Source organism: Jaculus jaculus, chromosome 12, assembly GCF_020740685.1.
Source record: "Jaculus jaculus isolate mJacJac1 chromosome 12, mJacJac1.mat.Y.cur, whole genome shotgun sequence".
Lineage (NCBI taxonomy): Eukaryota > Metazoa > Chordata > Mammalia > Rodentia > Dipodidae > Jaculus > Jaculus jaculus.
Window position 1 is genome coordinate 33,374,900 of NC_059113.1, and position 23,091 is coordinate 33,397,990.

General features: G+C 44.2%; 1 protein-coding gene across 4 annotated transcripts in view; it reads left to right on the forward strand.

The window, feature by feature from the left end:
- The window catches only part of Specc1 (sperm antigen with calponin homology and coiled-coil domains 1), a 310,970-nt gene that overhangs the window by 97,795 nt on the left and 190,084 nt on the right, over positions 1 to 23,091 (forward strand). Inside the window, exon 1 of one of the 4 annotated variants that reach the window (XM_045130802.1) lies at positions 13,025 to 13,158. The exons of the other annotated variants lie outside the window; for them this stretch is intronic. Coding sequence (XP_044986737.1) covers positions 13,116 to 13,158 — 43 coding nt within the window. The 5' untranslated portion in view covers positions 13,025 to 13,115. Of the gene's footprint in view, positions 1 to 13,024; positions 13,159 to 23,091 lie in introns of those variants that run through there. 4 annotated transcript variants of the gene reach the window in all.

The window sequence follows — 23,091 nt, forward strand, 5'->3', positions numbered from 1 at the left end:
GGCCACCCTGAGACTACATAGTGAGTTCCAGGTCAGCCTGAGCTAGAGTGAGACCCTACCTCAAAAGAAAAGAAAAACAAAAACAAACACCATGTTCACTGAGGGTGATGAAGATCATGCCACAGCAATAAATGACCAGAGCTAGAGAAATATCATGTATGCTGTTCACATGACCTCATTGTGTCCCCTGGCTTGTACAGTTAGGAAAAAATGGATGCAGCAGACACAAAGGAAGGTTATGCCTTTCCTTTATACTTAATGTGTACTTCAAAACTTTGAAAGCCAGTGCTAATATTATTATTATTATTAATTTATTTATACCAAGCACTGAGAGAAGTCACTGGGTAGATAATGGACTTCTCACAACTTAGGGAGTATCCTGAGTCTATGGCTGTGGTTGTTTGAAATTTCCCCTATAGCCTCAAGTGTTTGTAATTTAAGCCTCCTACTTAGTCCCCAGGTAGTGGAGCCTTTGGGAGGTGGAGCCTTGATAGAGGTGGTGTGTGACTAGAGGCAGGACTTGAGGTTTCTTAGTCTAGCCCTACTAGGTGTTAAGAGCTACCTCATTCTTGCTGCTTCCTTCTTGTGACAATATGTGATGCCTTGGCTGCGTGCTCTGCTGTGCCTTCCCTGCCGTGATGAAGCTTCCCCTCAAAACTGGAAACCAAGGGCTGGAGAGATGGCTTAGTGGTTAAGGTGCATACCTACAAAACCTAAGGACCTAGGTTGGATTCTCCAGGTCCCACATAAGCCAGATGCACACAATGGCACATTTATCTAGAGTTTGTTTGCAGTGGCTGGAGGCCCTGGGGCACCCATTCTCTCTCTGTGTCTTTCTCTCTCCCTCTCTCTAATAAATAAACCTTAAAAAAAAACCCTAGAAACCAAAATAAACCTTTTCCTCCCATAAGCTGCTTCTGATGAGGTCCTTTGTGATGGCAATTAGAAGATAACTAAGTGGAAGAGAGAGAGAGAGAGAGCCTCTCTAGCTTTTGCAAACAAACTCCAGACACATGTGCTACCTTGTGCATCTGGCTTATGTGGGTCCTGGGGAATAGAACCTGGGTCCTTTGGCTTTGCAGGCAAGTACCTTAATCTGTAAACCATCCCTCCAATCTGACCTCACTTCTCTTTCTCTCTCTAATAAATAAATTTTAAAAATTTAAAAAGTGGGATCATTGATGCAGTAATCTTGACCATGCAGTTAGTAGGTTTTTGGAACTTGTTTGTGAGAGGAATATGGAAGGATTTGGAACTTTGGACTAGTGAAGTCTTATAGCACTGTAAGCAGAGCTTGATGGGCCATTCTGGTGAGAGTTTGAACGACCTAAATGCAGAGAGAGAGTTATAGACTAAAGGCTTGGCTTATGATGGTTCAGAAGGGAGAAAAAAGAACTGTGTCAGAACTGGTTAGAGGGCTAGAGAGATTGCTGAGTGGTTAAGGCACTTGACTGCAAAGTTCAACAACATGGGTTTGATTTCCCAGGAACCCATGTAAAGCCAGGTGCAGAAAGTGGCACATGCATCTGGAGTTTATTTGCAGTAGCTAGAGGCCCTGGCATGCCCATTCTCTATCTCTCTTCTCCCTCCCCCCCTGCTTGCAAATAAACAAAAATTTTTTTAAAAGAGATCAAAATCATGTAGTGAATTCTAGGTCAGTAGCCTGGGCTAGAGTGAGACTTTAACTTGAAAAAAAAAAAAAAAAAGCCAGATGTAGTGGCATACATCTTTAATCCTAGCACTTAGGAGGCAGAGGTAGGAGGATCACTGTGAGTTTGAGACCATCCTGAGACTACTTAGTTAATTCCAGGTCAGTCTCGACCAGAGTGAGACCCTACCTTGAAAAACAAAACAAAACAAACAAACAAAAAAAGATGATGAAAGAAAAAAAACTAAAGGAATGGACTAGAGAGGAGGCTGGCTGCATTCTATCCATGTACTGAGAACTTGGAACAAAGTAGAATTTAGAAGTAATGGACTGTTGTGTTTGGCAGAGAAGAGTATAGAGCAGAAGGATGTGAAAATTTAAAGCTGGGCATAGAAAGAAATGTAAGAAAATTTGACCAGGCCTAGGAGACTGGTTATAGGCTACTTCAGCTGCCATTGCTTGAGAGATTACCATCATTAAAGATAAGCCAATTACCCAGCACTGGGATAAAAGGAAAGATACCCTAGGGTCAAGACCTAACCCACGGAAGGGTCAAGATAGTAAGAATGCAAACATTTTTGAAAGGAGTGGCCAGAAGGAAGACTACTGGAAGGGATTTCCTGCTCTTTAGGATCAGAACTTAGAAATACCTGGTGCTGATTTTGCAAGCATGAAAAATGCAGGAAATGGGGTTATGAAGGGCAACCAAGGCTCCAGGACTTGCTGAGTCCATGTGAAAGCAGGGGTTGGGTCCCTGCATGGGAGACCCTATGAATCATAAGTTGCAGTGGAGACCCTAGGATTTTGGAGATGCCAGGACTATGGGATGGTTGCCAAGGAAAGCTGGAGGCTTGGAGTGAATTTTGTCTGAGCTGCAAACAGCCCAGCTGGAGGGGAGGAGTTGAGGGAGTCTGAGGATTTCATCACAAATCCCAGGTGCTGGGCATGGGGCTACAGGATTGTCTTGCTGGTTTTCTGTCTTTCATTGACCCAGTCTTTCCTTGCTATGCATGCATTACTTCTTTTTTTTTTAAATTTGTTTGTTTTTATTTATTTATTTGAAAGAGACAGACACACAGAGAGAGGCAGAGGGAGAGACAGAATGGATGCACCAGGGCCTCCAGCCACTGCAAACGAACTCCAGATACATGCACCACCTTGTGCATCTGGCTAACGTGGGTCCTGGGGAATTAAGCCTTGAACCAGGGTCCTTAGGCTTCACAGGCAAGTGCTTAACCGCTAAGCCATCTCTCCAACCTGCATTACTTTTTTTTGCAATGGAGATGTATACTCTGTGCCAATGTGTGTTGGACATGTGTATGTTGTGGTTTTATTTTACTGTACTTTTTTTTTTGGTTCATTTTTTATTTATTTATTTGAGAGCGACAGACATAGAGAGAAAGACACATAGAGGGAAAGAGAGAGAATGGGCACGCCAGGGCTTCCAGCCACTGCAAACGAACTCCAGACACGTGCGCCCCCTTGTGCATATGGCTAACGTGGGACCTGGGGAACCAAGCCTCGAACCAGGGTCCTTAGGCTTCACAGGCAAGCCCTTAACCGCTAAGCCATCTCTCCAGCCTTTTTTTTTTTTTTTTTGAGGTAGGGTTTCATTCTAGTGCAGGTTGACCTGGAATTCACTATGTTGTCTCAGGTTGGCCTTAACCTCTGCCTCCCGAGTGCTAGGATTAAAGGTGTCCAGCTTGTGGTTTTATTTTATAAGGCTCACAGTTATGAGACTGTCTTGAGTCAAAGACATGACTTTGGACTTTCTTTCTTTCTTTTTTTTTTTTTTAAGGGTAGGGTCTCACTCTAGCCCAGACTGACCTGGAATTCACTGTGGAGTCTCAGGCTGCTCTTGAACACACAGTGATCCTTCTACCTCTGCCACCCAAATGTTGGAATTAAAGGCATGTACCACCATGCCCAGATAGACTTTGGACTTTTGAACAGTGTAGGGACTGATAAAAACTATGGGGACGTCTAAAGTTGAACTGAATGCATTTTGCATCATGAGATGGCCATGTGTCTATGGGAATCAGGGGTGGAATGTGGTTTGAATGTAAAAGGTCCCCTATAAGGCTGGAGAGATGGCTTAGCAGTTAAGGCACATGCCTGCAAAGCCTAAGGACCCATTTTTGATTCTCTAGGTTCCATGTAAGCCAGATATGCACATGGTGGCACATGTGTCTGGAGTTCATTTGCAGTGGCTAGAGGCCCTAGTGCTCCCATTCTCTCTCTAATAAATAAGTAAATAAATAATTTTTTAAATAATCAAAAAGGTCCCCCATAACCTCAAGTGTTTGTGGTTAAACTTCCTACTTAGACCCCAGCTAGTGGGTGGAGTCTTTGGGAAGTGGAGCCTTGCTAGAGAGGTGTGTCAGTGGGGGGCACACGTTGAGGTTTGTTAGTCCAGCCCTACTGGGTATTAAGAACTAACTCTGAGACCACTTCCTTCCTGCGGCTGTGACAAGATGTGACACCCTAGCTACCCACTCTGCCTTGCCTTTCCCTCCATGATGAAGCTTCCCCTTAAAACTGTTAGCCTAAATAAACCCTTTCCTCCCACAAGTGGCTTCTGGTTGAGTGTTTTATCCCAGTGATATAAAGGTAATTTCTGCAATGGCTGAGACAATTGTAGACATATATATAAAAAATCAGGGCTGGAAAGATGGCTTAGTGGTTAAGGCACTTGCATGCAAAGTGTAAGGACCAAGGTTCAATTCTCTATTCCCTAGTACCCATGTAAGCCAGATGCACTGGGTGGCACATGCATCTGGAGTTTGTTTGCAATGTCTGGGGACCCTGGTGTGCCCATTCTCTCTATCTGTTTCTTTCTCTCTCAAATAAATAAATAAAAAAAAAAATTAAAAAAATTTTACTCTTAGGGCTGAAGATTGAACCTGGAAGTTGCTCGTGCTAAGCAATAAGCCAACCCCTCCCCTTGTGTATGGTTTTACAGCATTGATCATAACATATCAGCTTTTTATTTAGTTTACAGTGTTGTCGTTGATATATATTCTTAATTTTTATTTATTTATTGGAGAGAGAGAGAGCGAGTAAGTGAAAGAAGGAACACACAGGGCCTTCAGCCGCTGCACATGGACTGTAGACACAGGCGCCACCTTGAGCATCTGGTTTTCTTGGGTCCTGGAGAATTGAACCTGGGTCATTTGGCTTTGCAGGAAAGTGTCTTAACTGCTAAGTCATCTTCCTAGCCCTTGTCATTGGTATTTAAGGTAATCTCTATTGAGGATAAAAACATGGTCTAATTTTGTTTTCAATATTTTCCCCCCATCATTAATATTCATTATAAGATACTGCTTATTTTCTCTGAATCCTGAAATATACTGGTTTTTATATGGCAGACTCCATGCCATCTGGAAACAAACTGGAAAACTATAGAAAGAATAAGTGCTCTGGAGGTAGCAGGCCTCAATTAACTTCTAGCTTCTGACATTTTATCTATATGACCTTGGGCAAAATAGCTTAATCTTTCTGGACCAAAGTTCTTTAGCTGTAAGACGGGAAGAGAAAAAGAATATCCACTCGGTCATACCTGATTCAGCTAGACTTTAACACTGAAGAAATACACTATATTACATAACAAGCAAGTGACAAGCACAACACCACCACACACACACACACACACACACACACACACCCCACCCAAATAAAACGTAGGTGAATCAAACATTGTTTAATGTGCAAACTCAGGAAAGCCATTAACAATGCAAGGTGCTTCCAGCTTTCCCTCTCTGGTCCACCATCCTGAGCATGGGACTTGAAGGCCCTCTGGCTTGCTCTCAGAATCACTGGATAAGTTCTGTGATCTTGAGAAATGAGCACAAAATCTAGTGGAAGAAGACAGCTCTGCCAGGGCCTTTCCTTAAAAACAAGACGACTTTTTGCAACTCAACTATTGTAGCTCTCCTCATAGGTTGTTGTGGGGTCACACAGACACCTTCCCTCGGCACTGTAAGGGACATAGAATGGCCATGAATGATTTAGACTATGATTAAGAGTCACATTTGTGGAAGGGGCTAACTTGCCATCACATCAGATCCTTGGAGTTATTTGATTCTTTTTTTGAGTTTTTCAAGGTAGGGTCTTGCTCTAGACTAGGTCTTGAATTTACTATGTAGTTTCAAGGCTCTCTTCGAACTCACAGCGATCCTCTTACCTCTGCCTCCTAAGTGCTGGGATTAAAGGTGCATGCTACCATGCCCAGCTGTTATTTTCCAAGGTGTGGTTTCACTCTAACCCAGCCTGACCTGGAACTCACTCTATAGTTCCAGCTTGGCCTTGAATTTACAATGATCCTCTTACATCAGCCTCCCAACTGCTAGAATTATAAAGGCATGCACCACCATGGCCACCCCACTCCCGGGGGTTCTTTGGTAAGGAAGAGAGGGCTCATAGATAGGTTCTCAACAGAGACATTAAATCTGTTTCATGTTAAACTCAGGTTATTATTTGATCATAATTTTTTTTTTTTTGTGAGGTAGGGTCTCACTCTGTCCAGCCCAGGCTGACTTGGAATTCACTCTGTAGTCTCAGGGTGACCTCGAAACCCAAAGTGATCCTCCTACCTTCGCCTCCCAAATGCTGGGATTAAAAGTGTGTACCAAGCTTGGTGTGGTGGTGCATATAATCCCAGCACTGGGGAGGCAGAGATAGGAGGATCACTTTGGGTTTCAAGGTCACTCTGAGAATACAGAGTGAATTCCATGTCAGCCTGGGCTAGAGGGAGACCCTACCACAAAAAAAAAAAAAAAAAAAAAAAAAAAAAAAAGCAGGGTGTGGTGGTGCAAGCCTTTTATCTCAGCACTCAGGAGGCCAAAGTAGGGAGTTTGAGTGAGTTTGAGGCCAGCCTGAGACTACATAGTAAATTTCAGGTCACCCTGGGCTAGAGCAAGACCCTACCTCAGAAAACTGAAAACAAAACAAAACAGAGACATTTATCTTACCCATAACTGTGGGCTAACTCCACAATGCATGACCCATATACCTCAACAAGGAGGAGCCATAGGGAGGGGGTAGGTCACGGATGAGCCATATATATATATATAGAGAGAGAGAGAGAGAGATTTTTTAATTTGAGAAACAGAAAGAGGCAGATCGAGAGAATGGGCAAGCCAGGGCCTCCAGCTGTTTGCTGTAAATGAACTCCAGATGCATGTGCCACCTTGTGCATGTGGCTTACATGGGTCCTGAGGTATTGAACCTGGGTCCTTTGGCTTCACAGGCAAATGCCTGAACCATTAAGCCATCTCTTCAGCCAATAGAATTAAAAAAATATTTTATTTATTTATTTGGGGGGGTTAAAGAGAGAGAGAATGGATACACCAGGACCTCTAGCCACTGCAAATGAACTCCAGATGCATGTGCCACCTTGTGCAACTGGCTTTATGTGGGTACTAGGGAATCAAACTTGGGTCCTTTGGCTTTTCAGGCAAGTGCCTTAACCGCTAAGCCATCTCTCCAGCACCCCCCCCCCCCAAATATCTTTTTGTTTTGTTTTGTTTTGTTTTTTTCAAGGTAGGGTCTCACTCTAGCCTAGGCTGATCTGGAATTCACTATGTAGTCTCTAGGTGGCTTTGAACTCATGGTGATTCACCTACCTCTGCCTTCCAAGTTCTGGGATTAAAGGTGTGTGCCACCACGTCTGGCTCCCATTTATCTTTTGGATCATAACCATCCAAACAGATGTGATGATACCTCATTGTATTTTTAACTTGCATTTCATTGATTATTAGAGATTTGAACATCATGTCAAATGTCTATTGGTTACTTATCTTTTTATTTGTTTTTGTTTTTGTTTTGAGGTAGGGTCTCGCTCTAGCCCAGGTTGATCTGGAACTTGCTCTGTAGTCCCAGGCTGGCCTTGAACTTGCAGCAATCGTCCTACCTACCTCCCAAGTGCTGGGATTTAAAGGCGTGTACTACCATGCCTGAGTTTTAATTTTTAATTTTAATTTTTGAGAAATGTATGTTGGTTCCTTTGCTCATTTTCAAATTGGGTTCTTTTTTTTGTTGCTGAACTATCATTGATCAAAGTTTTTTCATCATCATGAATCTGGTGAGTTTCTATTTTGTTTTGTTTTGCTTTTCAAGGTAGGATATTGCTATCGCCCAGGCTGATCTGGAATGCACTGTGTAATTCCAGATTGGCCTCGAACTAATGGCAATCCTACTATCTCAAATGCTCAAGTGCTGGGATTAAAGGCATGTACTACCACACCTGGTTTCTGATGAATTTTCAAAAAGGTATATGAGATTAATGAAATAACTACTTTAAAAATGTTTCATTAGGCTATAGAGGTTAACATTAAATGCATAATTTTATTTATTTATTTATTTGATAGAGAAAGAGGCAGAGAGAAAGAGAGAGATTGGGCACACCAGGGCCTCCAGCCACTGCAAACGAACTCCAGATGCATGTGCCACCTTGTGAATCTGGCTTACATGGGTCCTGGGAAATCAAGCCTTGAACCGGGGTCCTTAGGCTTCACAGGCAACTGCTTAACTGCTAAGCCATCTCTCCAGCCCCAAAATTTTATTTTTTATTAATTATTATTAACTATACTTATTATTTATTATATAATATATAATATATTATATAAAAAACAAAACAAAAAGTATTTTCATGAAATATTTTCAATTCTAATAATAAAGATTTCAAATTAGACTTAAATTTTAACAATAAATGATTACTTCTTTTAAAAGTTTACTTCTTTAAAAAGATTACTTCTTTATTTTTTGTTTTCCAAATATTCTTAGATTTTCCAGTATCATTTCTTCTAGATGAATTCGAGTAAATGCAATAGATTTAAATTTTATTAAAGGTATATTTATTTGGATTTGGTGTGGTGGTGCATGCCTTTAATCCCAGCAGAGATAGAAGGATCACCATGAATTCTAGGCCAGCCTGAGACTTCATACTGGTTTCCAGGTCAGCCTGGGCTAGAACATAACTCTACCTCAAAAAAAAAAAGATATTTATTTGGGAAGACTTGATGTTCATGTAATATTTAGTCTTTGTGGGCTGAAGAGATGACTTAGCAGTTAAGGTGCTTGCCTACAAAGCCAAAGGACACAGGTTCAATTCCCCAGGACTCATGTAAGCCAGCTGCACAAGGTGGCATATATGTATGGAGTTTGTTTGCAGCAACTAGAGGCCTTGGAGTGCTTATTCTTTCTGTCTCTTTCTCTTTTTGTCTGCCTCTCTCTCTCAAGTAAATAAAAATAAAGTTAAAATATATTTAGTCTTCTGATTATAATAACAGAATACTATAATTTCTGTCTTCGACAAATTAGTTTTTAAAAAATATTTTTAAAAAAATTTAAATTTTTATTTATTTATTTGAGAGCCATAGACAGACACAAAGAGAGAAAGAGGCAGATAGATGGAGAGAGAATGGGCCCGCTAGGGCCTCCAGCCACTGCCAGATGCATGCATTGCCTTGTGCATCTGGGTTACGTGGGTCCTGGGGAATTGAGCCTCGAACCTAGGTCCTTAGGCTTCATAGGCAAGTGCTTAACTGCTAAGCTGTCTCTCCAGCCCTTAAAAAATACTTTACTTGTTTATTTGAGAGAGAAAGAGAAAGAAGGAAAGAGAAAGAGAGAGAGAGAGAGAGAGAGAGAGAGAGAGAGAGAGAGGGAGGAAGGGAGGGAGGGAGGGAGGGAGGGAGGGAGGGAGGGAGGGAGGGAGGGAGGGAGGGAGGGAGGGAAGGCATGCCAGGGCCTCTAGCCACTGCAAACAAACTCCAGACACATGCATCACCTTGTGCATGTAGCTCTACGTGGGTACTGGAGAATATAACATGGATTATCAGGTCCTGCAGGCAAGCACCTTAACTGCTGAGCCATCTCTCCAACACTGACAGATTAGTTTTGTTGGAGACATCAGCTCATGGTATTACCACTAAGGGCCAGATGCAGTGGCACACACCTTTAATCCCAGCATTTGGGAGGCAGAGGAGGAAGATTGTCTTGAGTTTGAGGCCACCGTGAGTGTACATAGTAAATTCCAGATCTGCCTAGGCTAGAGAGAGAACCTATCATAAAATACAACAGGGCTGGAATGATGATTTAGCAATTAAGGAGCTTGCTGGGAAGCCTAAGAACACAGTTTTGAATATCCAGTACCCACATAAGGTGGTACATGCATCTGGAGTTTGTTTGCAGTGGCTGGAGGCCCTGGCATGCCTTCCCTCCCTCCCTCCCTCCCTCCCTCCCTCTCTCTCTCTCTCTCTCTCTCTCCCTCTCTCCTTCTTTCTCTTTCTCTCTCAAATAAACAAGTAAAGTATTTTTTAAGGGCTGGAGAGACAGCTTAGCAGTTAAGCACTTGCCTATGAAGCCTAAGGACCTAGGTTCGAGGCTCAATTCCCCTCTTTCTCTTTCTCTCAAATAAATAAATAAAAGGTATTTCATAAATAAAAGAAAACAACAAAAAGAAATAATGTTATTTTGTGCAAATATATAGGCAATGAAAGAAGTATTACATATTTAGGGGTTACTTATGTGTGGTATAACTGTACCTTAACTCATCTGTGTGCTTGTTCATTCATCATTGCTCTCATAAAATTTATTCTTTAGTTTATAGGTAATAATTGGTATTCAATTGGTGCATAGTGGTATCCCCTCTAATTTGTGGCCTCACTCCTCTTAGTTTTAGTTACCCATGTTAAACCATAGTCTGAAAAGATTAAATGAAAAATTCCAGAAACAATTTAACAATTTTAAATTTTCTGAATAATATGATAAAGTCTTCAGGATGTGAATCATGCCTTTGTCTGGATATCCATATTGTGTATACTCCCTTCCCATTAGTCACTTAGGAGCTATCTTGGCTGTCAGGTCCCCTGCCACAGTACTGCAGTATGTTCAAGTCAGTCTTATTTTTCTCAATAATGGCCCCAAACATGCAAGTAGTGATGCTGGTAACATGTGCACAACATAAGGTGCTTCCCTTAAATGAAGAGTGCAATTCCCAACAAGGGAAGGGGAAAAAATCATCTGCTGCAGTTGGTAAGATCTTTTGTAATTACTGTCTCTCTAACTTTATCACAAACGTGTGTATGGGGAAAATACTGTATGTACAGGGCTTGATGCTGCTTTCAAGTTCTGGGCATCCACTAGGGGTCTCAGAGACTCAGAAGGCAGATTTAGAAATCTGTGTAACATGGGCTGGGGGTGATTACTTAGCAGTTAAGACGCTTGCCTGCGGAGCCTAAGAACTCATGTTTGAATCTCCAGGTCCCACGTAGCCAGACACACAGTGACACAAAGCTCATGATGTCACACATGTGCAAAGGGTGGGGGTTGCATGTGTCTGGAGTTCGCTCACAGTGGCTAAAGGCCCTTGCACGCCCATTCTCTCTCTCTCTCTCTCTCAAAATAAATAAATAATAAATAATGAAAGAAATCTGTGTATCATGTATTTTGAGGAAGAGGGTTCCCAGGAGAGGACTACAAAAGCCCATAGGTGGGAGTGTCCTCTGCTTATTAGAGGAATGGCAAGGAGGCCCGTGAGGCAAGACCAGTCTGAGATCTGCAGGGGAGTGGAGAGGATTCAGGAGCCTGATCATGGACTTAGACTTTCCCTGGAAGTGAGAAAGACAGACACTGAATAAGGCATGGCATGATTTAAGCTGGGTTGTAAAATATTTATTTATTTATTTAATTTATGAGAGAGAAGGAGGCAGAGGGGGAGAGAGAGTGCGAATGGGCACACCAGGACCTCCAGCCACTGCAAACTCCAGACACATGCACGACCTTGTGCATCTGGCTTTATGTGGGTACTGGGGAACTGAACCCAACTCCTTAGACTTTGCAGGCAAATGCTTTAACTGCTGAGATATCTCTCCATTCTCTGAGCTAGGTTTTAGAGGTACCATTCTCATTTATCACAGTCAGAGGCTGAAGAAGGGAGATTATTGGGAGGTAGCTACAGAAATCCTGGCAGGAGATGACAGGTTGCATTAGGCTTGGACACTGCAACAAGGAGCTGGGAAGAATCCTAAGATGTGGCGTCAGTCTTCACTGGCAGGATTTGCTGGTGGGCTTGATGTGGCCTGTGAGAAGAGGTGAAGTTATTGGCCTGAGTCACCAGAAGAATGCAGTTTCCATTTATGGAAGTAGAGAAAATATAGAAGACTCAGATTTATGAAAGAAAATCCAGGAGTACAGTTTTCCGTTAGATAGCTCTGTGCAGTTGTTAAGAAAACAATGAAGTCCAGGCGTGGTGGTGTACGCTGTTAATCCCAGCACTCTGGAGGCAGAGGTAGGAGGACTGCTCTGAGTTCGAGGCCACCCTGAGAGTACATAGTGAATTCCAGGTCAACTTGGGCTAGAGTGAGACCTTTCCTCGAAAAAAGCAAGCAAGCAAGCAAACAGTGAACTCAAGCCTGCAGATCTGAACAGGGGACAGACCAAATGCATTCATAGTTAACTGATGTCACAATTTGGGAAAGAAATACTGAGACAGTAGAGAAGTCATGTGGCTGAACTTTAGGGCACTCCAGGGTTTAGAGGTCAAGAGAAGAGAAGGGTCAACAAAGCAGACTGAGAAGAGGTGACAACTGTGTGCTGAAAGCCAAGTGAATATAGTTTTGACATGCTAAGAGTGATCAATCAGACAGCTCTCGATGATGGCAGTCAGGAAAGACGAAGCCAAAAAAAAAAAAAAAAAACAGTGTTCAACAATGCAAAGACCAGTCATTCCATTAATGATTTTATTAGTCCTAAATATTGTTACTGCAAGGTTTAGTTAGGAGTGTTTCCACCTTCATATGAAAGTGGCCCGAAAGTCCTTTCTGACAGTGGCAACAACAGTTTGTGCTTATGATTGGCATGCATTCTTATTATTAACAATAGCATTCACCTTGTATAGTGGGCAAAGCTTTGTCAGCGTTCTCTTCTCGAAAGTTGTGTGTTGCACATTCATTCATTCATCCGACTAAAAATACTAAGCGTCCTGCCCTGGGCCAAATCTAGATTTTTCTTGTTCAGTTAGATCTAATTTCACACGCGCAAGACTTCACCTTTGCAGTGCCCCTTGGCTCCAGCCTCCTACCGTGGGTTTTTTCCAGCCTCGGTCGTCCAGCCGCAGTTCTCTGCGTGGGCGGGTCTAGAGGCCTGAAGTCGGTCATTTGACAAAGGACCGGGCGGGCGCTCTGGACACCGGGGAATCGCATGCAGATGAGAGGGGCGGGGCCGCACCGGCCGGCAGCGTGGAGCCGAGGGGAGGGGCGTGGCGTATGCAGATGAAGGGGGCGTGGCCCTGCCCGCAGGGCGCGAGGAGCGGCTCGGCCGGCCGCGGCCGGGAACGGGAAGGCGCGCCGGCCCTTTCTTTGAGTGGAGCGGACCCCGCGGACGCCTCAGCCTCGTCAGCCCAGGCCACGGTAAAGGTGGACACGCAGTCCGACGCCCGTCAGCCCGCCGCTTCCTGAGTCCGCCGGACATGGGCAACCACTCGGCGCGGCCCGAGCAGGACCCCGAGCCAGGTCGGTACGGTCGGCAGGGGTCGCCCCGCGCCGCGCCCCCTCCCCCCCCCTCCCCCGCGCGCCGGCCGCGGCCCCTCCCCCACCGCCGCCCGGCCCGGCCCGGCCCGGCCGGCGCTCCCGCGTTGCGCTCGGGGCGAGGAGCGAGCGAGCCGAGCGAGCGGGAGGCCAAGTTCCCGGGATGTGATTCTTGCCTTTGGAATGCGCTCCGGGCCGGTGAGCTTACCTGCGCTGGCCGGGCGACCCGGAAATGCCGCTGGCGAGGAGCGCACACCTGGGAGCCCTGGGCGGGGGCACCCGGGGTTCTCCGGGACGTCCGGCTGGTCCCCCCTCGGGTCCCCGCCCGGCTTGGGTCCCCGCGCCGCTACCGAGGCTGCTCACGCTGACCCGGTGCGTGTGACTTGGCTGGGGTTTACTGGCCCATTGTCCATCTTGCAGAACATCATTTGCATATCACACACTTCGTGGAGTCCCAGGGAAGGTGGTGACACCCCCCCCCCACCCTCGTCTGCTGATTTGATACTCACACTCATACCCGAAGGCTTGATTGTGACTGTTTCATACCGACCCCAAATAATCGCTGCTGCTTCTAGGATGCCCCAAACTTCCATGGTTTATCATATATATATATATATATATATATATATATAATTCCCTTTGAGAGACTGTAAAATAGGCTTGGTTTTCATCATCTGGGCATGTCCTGAAGCCGGGGCGATATACATGCTGATTGCCAGGGGTGTGTAAATGGAATTTTTATTTAGCCCCCAAGCCGGCATCCTGGCTTATTAGAGAGGTGACGCTGGAGTCCTTTGGTGGTAGGTGACCAGGCAGAACCGTGAAAATGTCAGAGAAGTTGTAATTCTAAAGTTTTAGCTTCATTGAGGTAGTGACTTGTCCCAGTGACTTAGTCCTTGATTGAGAGCAGCCATCATCTCTAACCTCACTTGTCTGAGCCTTGGTCCATGGCTCTTTATTCACATCCCCGGCCCCAGGAGCTAGTCTAGACCATACCTTTGGGTCTGGGCAGCGGCATTCCTTTTCCTGGCACTTGTGGCACGTTGAACTGTTAACAATAGCCAGCGTGCAAAACTTTGACAGCCACACAAGGAATACTGCAAAGAAAATTTTAGAGGCGGGCTACTATTTTATTTATTTATTTATTCATTTGAGTGAGAGAGAGAATATGCGTGCACCAGAGCCGCCAGCCACTACAAATGATCTCCACACATGTGCCACCTTGTGCATCTGGCTTATGTGGGTCCTGAGGAATTGATCCTGGGTCCTTAGGCTTTACAGGCATATTCTAACTTATTTCGGCAGAATAACCCATGTATTATTCTTATTTTACACTTACTGGTTATTCTTTGCAAAGGAGTGTAGACAACTGCTGTGTAAAGGCTTGCCTCTATGTAACTTAAATAGTAGCCCCAGGCTGGAGAGATGGCTTAGCAGTTAAGGTGCTTGCCTGTGAAGCCTAAGAACCCAGGTTTGATTCCCTAGTACCCAAGATGTACAAGGTGACACATGTGTCTGGAGTTCATTTGTAATCGCTGGAGGCCCTAGGGTACCCATGCTCTCTCTGTCTCTTTTTCGCTCTCTCTCAAATAAATAAAATATTTTTAAAAATTATGACAAGGTGGCTGGAGAGATGGCTTAGCAATAAGCACCCAGGTTTGATTCCCCAGTACCCATGTAAGTCAGGTGCATAAGGTGGCACATGCGTCTAGAGTATGTTTGCAGTGGCTAGAGGCTCTGGCATACCCATTTTTTTTTCTTTCTCTCTGTCTATCTGTCTCTCTCAAGTGAATAACTATGTAAAAAAAATTTTTTATGAAATTATGTAAAGGGCTGGAGAGATGGCTCAGCCATTAAAGACACATGCTTGCAAAGCCTAGTGGCCTGGGTTTGATTCCCCATATGCCTTCCTGCTTTGGAAGAAGGCCCTGACGTGCTCATACTCACTCTCCCCGTCTCTTATTTCTCTCATATATAATAAAAATATTTAAAAAAATTATGGCAAGAAAGCTGGGCGTGGTGGTGTACACCTTTAGTTCAGCACTCAGAGGTAGAGGTAGGAGGATCACCATGAGTTCGAGGCCACCGTGAGACTACATAGTGAATTCCAGGTCAGCCTGGACCAGAGTGAGACCCTACCTTGAAAACCCACCCCCCAAAAAAAATTTATACATACTTACATATATATATCTCCAACAAAGTTTGTTGGTAAGTTACTTAGCTGCTTATATTCCAATTTCCAAATGATCTTACATTTTAAAGCACTACAATAAATGTCTTTTAGGCTGGTGATTCATTTTAATTTTAATTTTTTTTTTTTCTTTTGGTGTTTTGAGGGAGGATCTCACTTTGGCCCAGCCTGACCTGGAATTTACTATGTAGTCTCAGGGTGGCCTTGAATTCACAGTGATTCTCCTACATCTGTCTCCCGAGTGCCGAGTGCCGGGATTAAAGGAGTGAGCCACCATGCCAGGCTTTATTTTAGTATTATTTCATTCGGGGAGATAGGACTTAGGGCTCTGCATATGCTAAGTGTGTGCTTTGCCACTGAGCTCCTTCCTCAAACCCCTTTATTGAGGGTTTTCAAGAATACATATAACTCAGTCTCATTTGTTGCAAGTAAAGAGGTTTGATTTGAAATCTTGGTAAAGATGTTAAATGCTGGACTATTAACTGAAAGGATGGATATAATTTCAGTAATGCTGCCATCAGATGGTGTGCTTATCCATGAGATTCGGAAAAATTGACTTTTGTGAAGGCTGAATGTGTTCTCACTGTCTTTATGCTGGGGTTTGGGTCAGGGTGTGGCAATTCCGATTCCCACTGACAGTTTTTGCATATTGTTCAGATTAGAATCCGAATAAGTACTTGAAGCAAGGGGGCCAAAGATGAGTCGCAGTGGTAAGGGGGAAACAGAGGAAGCTGAGATGGTAGCAACACCCAAGTCTAATTGCACATGGTGCCCTTTGGGAGCAGACATCAGGATTGTGTGATGTGTATTTGGGAGCAGCACCCAGGGAAGACAAAAGAAAAAGGAAGTTGTCAGACTTACTGCAGATCCAATCCCTGCACTGGATGGAGACTGCAGGTTAGGGAGAGCCACAGAACAAGGCAGGTCTGTGAAGTTGCTACACGGCAAAGCTGCCCATTGGAGGAGCTTTTATAATTTCTGCGCAGGTTGGGCAGAAGTGCCAGGCCACCGTTGTGGGCAGTCATTGGCTGGAGATTGCTAGAGAGGAACATGTCTTCAAACTCAAAAGGCAAGTGGAGAGCTAGGATTCTGGTAGCTGCTAGATGGCCATGCAAGTTCTTTCTCAATAGCTTACTAAAACTATCTGGATATTTGACATTATATTTGAGAAACTAATGCATAAATATCTGTTTCAGTGGAAGTAATTGTAATTCTTTTTTTTTTTTAATTTTTTTTATTTATTTATTTGAGAGTGACAGACACAGAGGGAAAGACAGATAGAGGGGGAGAGAGAGAATGGGCGCGCCAGGGCTTCCAGCCTCTGCAAACGAACTCCAGATGCGTGCGCCCCCTTGTGCATCTGGCTAACGTGGGACCTGGGGAACCGAGCCTTGAACCGGGGTCCTTAGGCTTCACAGGCAAGCGCTTAACCGCTAAGCCATCTCTCCAGCCCAATTGTAATTCTTAGTAAGCCCTCAAAGTGTATATCAGATGTTTTGGTTCTAATTTTTTTTTTTTTTTCTAGGTAGGGTCTTGTTCAAGCCCATGCTTATCTGGAATTCACTGTGTAGTCTCAGGGTGGCCTTGAACTCATGATGATCCACCTACCTCTGCCTCCCAAGTGCTGGGACTAAAGGTGTACACCACCGTGCCTGGCTAATTTTTTTTTTTTTTTTTGAGGGAGAGAGAGAGAGAGAGAGGATTGGTGCAACAGGGCTTTAGCCACTGAAGTCATACTCCAGACACTTGTGCCACCAAGTGGGAATGTGCGAACTTGTGCTTGCCTCACCTTTGTGTGTCTGGCTTACATGGGATCTGGAGAGAGATTGAACATGGGTCGTTAGGCTTTACAGGTAAGTGCCTTAACTGCTAAGCTATCTCTCTAGACCCTGGCTAACTTTTTTTTTTTAGGGTAGAGTCTCACTCTAGTAAAGACTGACCTGGAACTCACTCTGCAACCCCAGGCTGGCCTCAAATTTACAGCAATTCTCCTACTTCAGAATCCTGAATACTGGAATTAAAGGTTTTAATTTGGGGCTGGAGAGATGGTTTAGTGGTTAAGGTACTTGCCTGCAGATCCTAAGGACCCATGTTCAACTCTCCAGATCCCATGTAAGCCAGGCACACAAAGGTGAGGCAAGTGCAAGGTCACACATGCCCACTAGGTGGCACAAACGTCTGGAGTTCCATTTCAGTGGTTGAGGTCCTAGCGCCAATTCTCTCTCTGTCTCTTTCTCTCTCTTTAAAAAAAAAAGAAAAATTAAACGTTTTACCTTTACTCTTTTTTTTTTTTTAATTTTTGTTTTTCGAGGTAGGGTCTCACTCTAGCTCAGGCTGACCTGGAATTCACTTTGTAGTCTCAGGGTGGCCTTGAACTCATGGTGATCCTTCTTTCTATCTCTGCCTCCCGAGTGCTGGGATTAAAGGCATGTGCCACCAAACCTGGCTTTTTTAAAACTTTTTATTGACAGTTTCCATATATACAGACGATAAACCATGATAATTCCCACCCTTTACCCCCATACTCCTCCTCGCAAATCCACCCTCCATGGAATCCCTTCTTCTTTTCAATTAGTTTCTCCTTCTCTTCTTCTTTTTCTTCTTCTCTTCCTCTTCCTCTTCTCTTCTTTCTTTCTTTCTTTCTTTTTTTTTGTGTGTGTTTTTTTCAAGGTAGGGTCTCACTCTAGCCCAGGCTGACCTGGAATTCACTATGTAGTCTCAGGGTGGCCTCAACTTCACAGCAGTCCTCCTACCTGTGACTCCCTAGTGCTGGAATTAAAGGCGTGTGCCACCATGTTCTGCTTCTCTCTTCTATTTTGATGTCATCATCTTTTCTTCCTATTATTAAGGTCTTCTGTAGGTCATGTCAGGCACTGTGAGGTCATGAATATCGAGGCCATTTTGTGTCTAGAAGATTGCCTTGTAAGTAGTCCTACCCTTTCTTTGGCTCTTACATGGCTTACATGGGACCCTGAGCCTTGGAGGTTGTGATAGAGATATCTCAGCACTGCACATTCCACTGTCACTTCTTCTTAGCACTATGGCGACTTTTTAAAAAAATTTTTTAAAAAATTTAAATTTTTATTTATTTAATTTATTTGTGTGTGTGTGGGGGGGGGAGAGTATGAGCATGCCAGGGCCTTCAGCCACTGCAAATGAACTCCAGAAGCATGTGCTGCCTTGTGCATCTAGCTTATGTGAGTCCTGGGGAATCCATCCTGGGTCCTTTGGCTTTGTAGGCTAGTGCCTTAACCATGAAGCAATCCTTCCAGCCCCTATAGTGACTTGAGTCACCTTAATGGTCATTGCCATCTAAAAATAGAAGCTTCTCTAACTAACAGTGAGAATACCATTAATATATGGATATCAATTAAAAGGAAAGATTGGAGGGCAGGTTGGTAGGCATAATATATACTTTAGCCATACCACAGCAGGTTTTACTCCCCTAGGGCTCATGATCTCCCCAGCCATAGGCTTTTGACTAGGTTTTCAGTATCAGGCATATATTCACTTCTGTGGGGCAGGCCTCCAGTCCAATTAGAGAGCAGTTGGTTTCCCCCATAACAATCATGCTACTATTGTATCAATTGACACATTTGGCCTGGCTGGCCAGTCTTAAAGCTTGCAGGGTCCACTGCTATTTGACACCATTAGTGACTTCTTTCTCCCAAAAGGCTGGATGTAGCATAGCTCTTTCAAGCTTTCTAAAGCTAGTCAACAAGGGAGAAGGTTTCCAGCTCAGCTCCTGGTTGATTTCTCCATGACCTGCACTCCAAGCATGTAGAATCTAAAACAATAGGGCTTTACCATCTAGTTCTGGTGGGAAACTAAGAGCCTTGGCAATGGTCTTTAATGTTTTGGGGGCATCAGGGACCTCCCTGGCAGACAACTCACTGGAAGGCATCCCACCTGGCATTGAAATTTTTCTAATAATCTATGGCTTCTGGGTGTGCTATTATCCATGTTCATAGGATACCTCTGCCCATATTCTCTTTCTCTCTCTCTTTCTCTCTCTTTTGAGGTAAGGTCTCACTGTAGTCCAGGCTGATCTGGAATTCACTATTTAGTCTCAGGCTGGCCATGAACTAATGGCAGTCCTTCTCCCTCAGCTTCCTGAGTGCTGGCATTAACAAGGTGTACCACCATGTCTCCTCTCTCTCTCTCTCTCTTAAACATATATATTATTGGATAGCAAAGAAGAAGGTTTCTATATGGTTTATTCATAACATCTTATTTTGATTCACCCTCCTCCCCACTGGCTTTACTGTATATCGTCCCCTGATCCCAGTTAGACCATTTGAAAAGTGTTGCTCATAAATGTTGGTGCTGCCAGAAAACGATGACATGAATAAGGTGTGACTGAAGTGTCTCTGTGAAGATAGGACTTAGTGGCACTCCTTCAGGGCTGTCTGACCTTGTATGCTTTGACAAGTGGTTCTATTTTATTTATGTGGTCTTTTTGAGGTAGAGTCTCACTCTAGCCTAGAGTGATTTGGAACTTACTCTATAGTCCCAGACTGGTCTGGAACTCACAGTGATCCTCCTGCCTCTGCCTCCCAAGTGCTGGGATTAAAGGTGTGTGCCACCATGCCTGGCAAGTAGGTCTATTTCAAATCAGGATGTCCAACTGTTTGGCTTCTTTGGCCACATCAGACAAAGAATTGTCTTGGGACACACATTAAATACACAGAAGCTCAAGAAAGTTGGCATCTAGAGCAATTACTTTCTTGTTGCTGGGACACATCATCCAACCAGAAGCAGCCTGAGGAAGGAAGGGATTTATTAACACCGTATTGTTTTGAGGGGAAGTTTCATCATGGTGGGGAAAGTGTGGCAGGAACAGAGAGCTGAGTATCTTATCATCTGGGAGGAAGGAGAGAGTGTGACAAGCAGGGCTGGGCTATCACCCCACAGCCTGCTCCCCGTGACACACCTCCTCCAGCAAGGATCTACCTTCCAAAGGCTCCTCCAGCTGGGTATCGAGTACGAGGCGTAATCACAACCACATGAGGCTAGGGGGGGCATTTTACATCCAGACCACCAGAATGCCATTCAGAATTGTGTGTGTGCCTGGCTGGCGTGGTGGCGCACGCCTTTAGTTCCAGTACTTCGGAGGCAGAGGTCGGAGGATCCCCATGGGTTCAAGGTCACCCTGAGACTATATAGTGAATTCTAGATCAGCCTGGGCTACAGTGAAACACTACCTCGAAAACCCAAACCAAACCAGACCAAAACAACCCTGTGTCTGTGTGTGTGTGTAGTGCATACATGTATCGTTGGTGTGTTTGAGTAAAGTAGCATGTGTAGGCCAGAGGTACACGTTGGCCAGAGGTCTCCCTTGGCTGCTCTTCTCTTTTACTCTCTGAGACAGGGTCTCCCTGAATTTAAAGGTCGCTAGTTTGGCTGGACTGGCTAGTCAGTGTGCTCTAGTGATTTACTGTCTTCACTTTCTTAGTGCCGCGATTGCAGGTGTGTGCCAACATGCTTGGCATTTTATGTGGTTTCTGGGGATTGAAACACATTTCCCTAGCCCTCAGAAAGTCTAACCATAGAGTAGATCCTGTTTGTGATCACTAGTCAAGAAAAATGGAAGTTAAAAGTTCTGTGATCTTTAACTTTTTATTATAAAGGTAAAAGAAGAGGACAGCAAAATACCAATGGGATATTTGACGTTGTATTTGAGAAACCAGTGCCTCAGTATCTGGTTTGATGAAAGTATTTGCAATTCTCAGGTGATTTCTTAAGGGTGCTCATTAAATATTTTGATTCAAATTTTTTTAAAATTATTTATTTATTTATTTATTTGAGAGCGACAGACACAGAGAGAAAGACAGATAGAGGGAGAGAGAGAGAATGGGCGCGCCAGGGCTTCCAGCCTCTGCAAACGAACTCCAGACGCGTGCGCCCCCTTGTGCATCTGGCTAACGTGGGACCTGGGGAACCGAGCCTCGAACCGGGGTCCTTAGGCTTCACAGGCAAGCGCTTAACCGCTAAGCCATCTCTCCAGCCCTGATTCAAATTTTTACTTGTAATGTGTGTATTACTTTTCTCATTGCTGTACCAAAATACCTGACAAAAACAACTGGAGGAAGAGTTTATTTTGGTGTACTGTTGGAGATTACAGCCCATCATGGAGGGTAAGGCATGGCTGCAGGGGCTTGAAGCAGCAGGTCACTGTACATCCTTCATTAGGAAGGAGAGAGCCATGAATGCTGCTGCTAAGGGAGTGCTCTTCTCTGTATCCAGTGCAGGACTCCAGACTGGAATGGTGCTGCCCAGCATTGAGATGGGTCTTCCCACCTCAATTAACCCAGTCAGCATAACCCCTTATAGGCATGCCTAGAGGCTAACCTAATCTAGATGACCCCAAACAGGCATGCACAGAGCTTGTCAAGTTGACAATCAAAACAAACCATCATTTTTTCTTTTTTTTTTTTTTTTGAGGTAGGGCTTGCTCTAGCCCAGGCTGACATGGAATTCACTATGTAGTCTCAGGTGGCCTTGAACTCATGGCGATCCTTCTACCTCTGCCTCCCAAGTGCTGGGATTAAGGGCATGCGCCACCACGCCTGGCAAAGCATCATTCTTGAATTTAGTTGCTCACAAGTAGATGCTTCCCAAGAACATGACTTGAGTAAAGCTTGATTGTGAAGTGAGAGGTGTTTGTCTCTGGGAAGATAGGACCTAGGTAAGTCTAGTAATCTTTAGATTGCAGCTCTGTGCGTTCCATTGGAAAATTTTCACATGACATTTGTGAGGATTGAAACTGGAGTCACAAGAATGTCAAAAGATTATGTCGTGTGGCGAAAGTGCATGCATGTGTGTGTACAGATGCACATGCCTCCTGTGTACATGTGGAGGACAGAATAAAGCATCAGATGTCTTACTCTTCTGCCTTTTTTTTTTTTTTGAGACAGTGGTCCTCACCACAACTGGAGCTGCTGTTTTTCTGTCACACTAACAAGCCCCAGCTATTCTCTCCTGCTCCCCCTTCTCCAGACAGGTTACTGCCACACACAGCCAGGCCATGTTCCGCTCTTTACCAGGATGCTGGGGAGAGAAAGTAGGTCCTCGTGGTTGCACTGCAGGCATGCTTACCTGCTGAGCCTTTCATCAGCCCCTTCCTGCATATCTACTTTCAGATCCTTGTATCATGTAGAAAAGCAAGGCCACATAAGGCCAGTGTGGCAGACTACATACAAGTTTTGCCTTAATTTGAGCTTGCCCTAATTTTGTTTTGTCTGAAACACTGTTATAGTTTGAAATATTAATTGGTTTTCACCTTGGAGGTGCATGTGTAACTTATTTACATGCATGGCTAAATTCACTAACAATGTTAAATCTGTAAGCCAGATTTCATCATCAAGTTCTGGCACAAATTGTGTTTTTGATACAATAAACAACTTGATAACGTGTTGTAAATCATACCATCTTTTCAACATTTGGCCTCAACTTAGCCATATTACTTCCAAAAAGTAAATGAGGTTACCATAGTCAGCATCAGCATATTTAAGGAATTCCTGGAATTGGTGCTGATGTAATTTCTTAGCCCTTTTGAAATTCATAGTCTTGATGGTAATTTGCATGATCTTAATCCTTTTTTTTTTTTTTTTTTTTTTGGTTTTGGAGGTAGGGTCTCACTGTAGCCCAGGCTGACTTGGAATTCTGTAGTTTCAGGGTGGCCTCGAACTCATAGTAATCCCACCTCTGCCTCCCGAGTGCTGGGA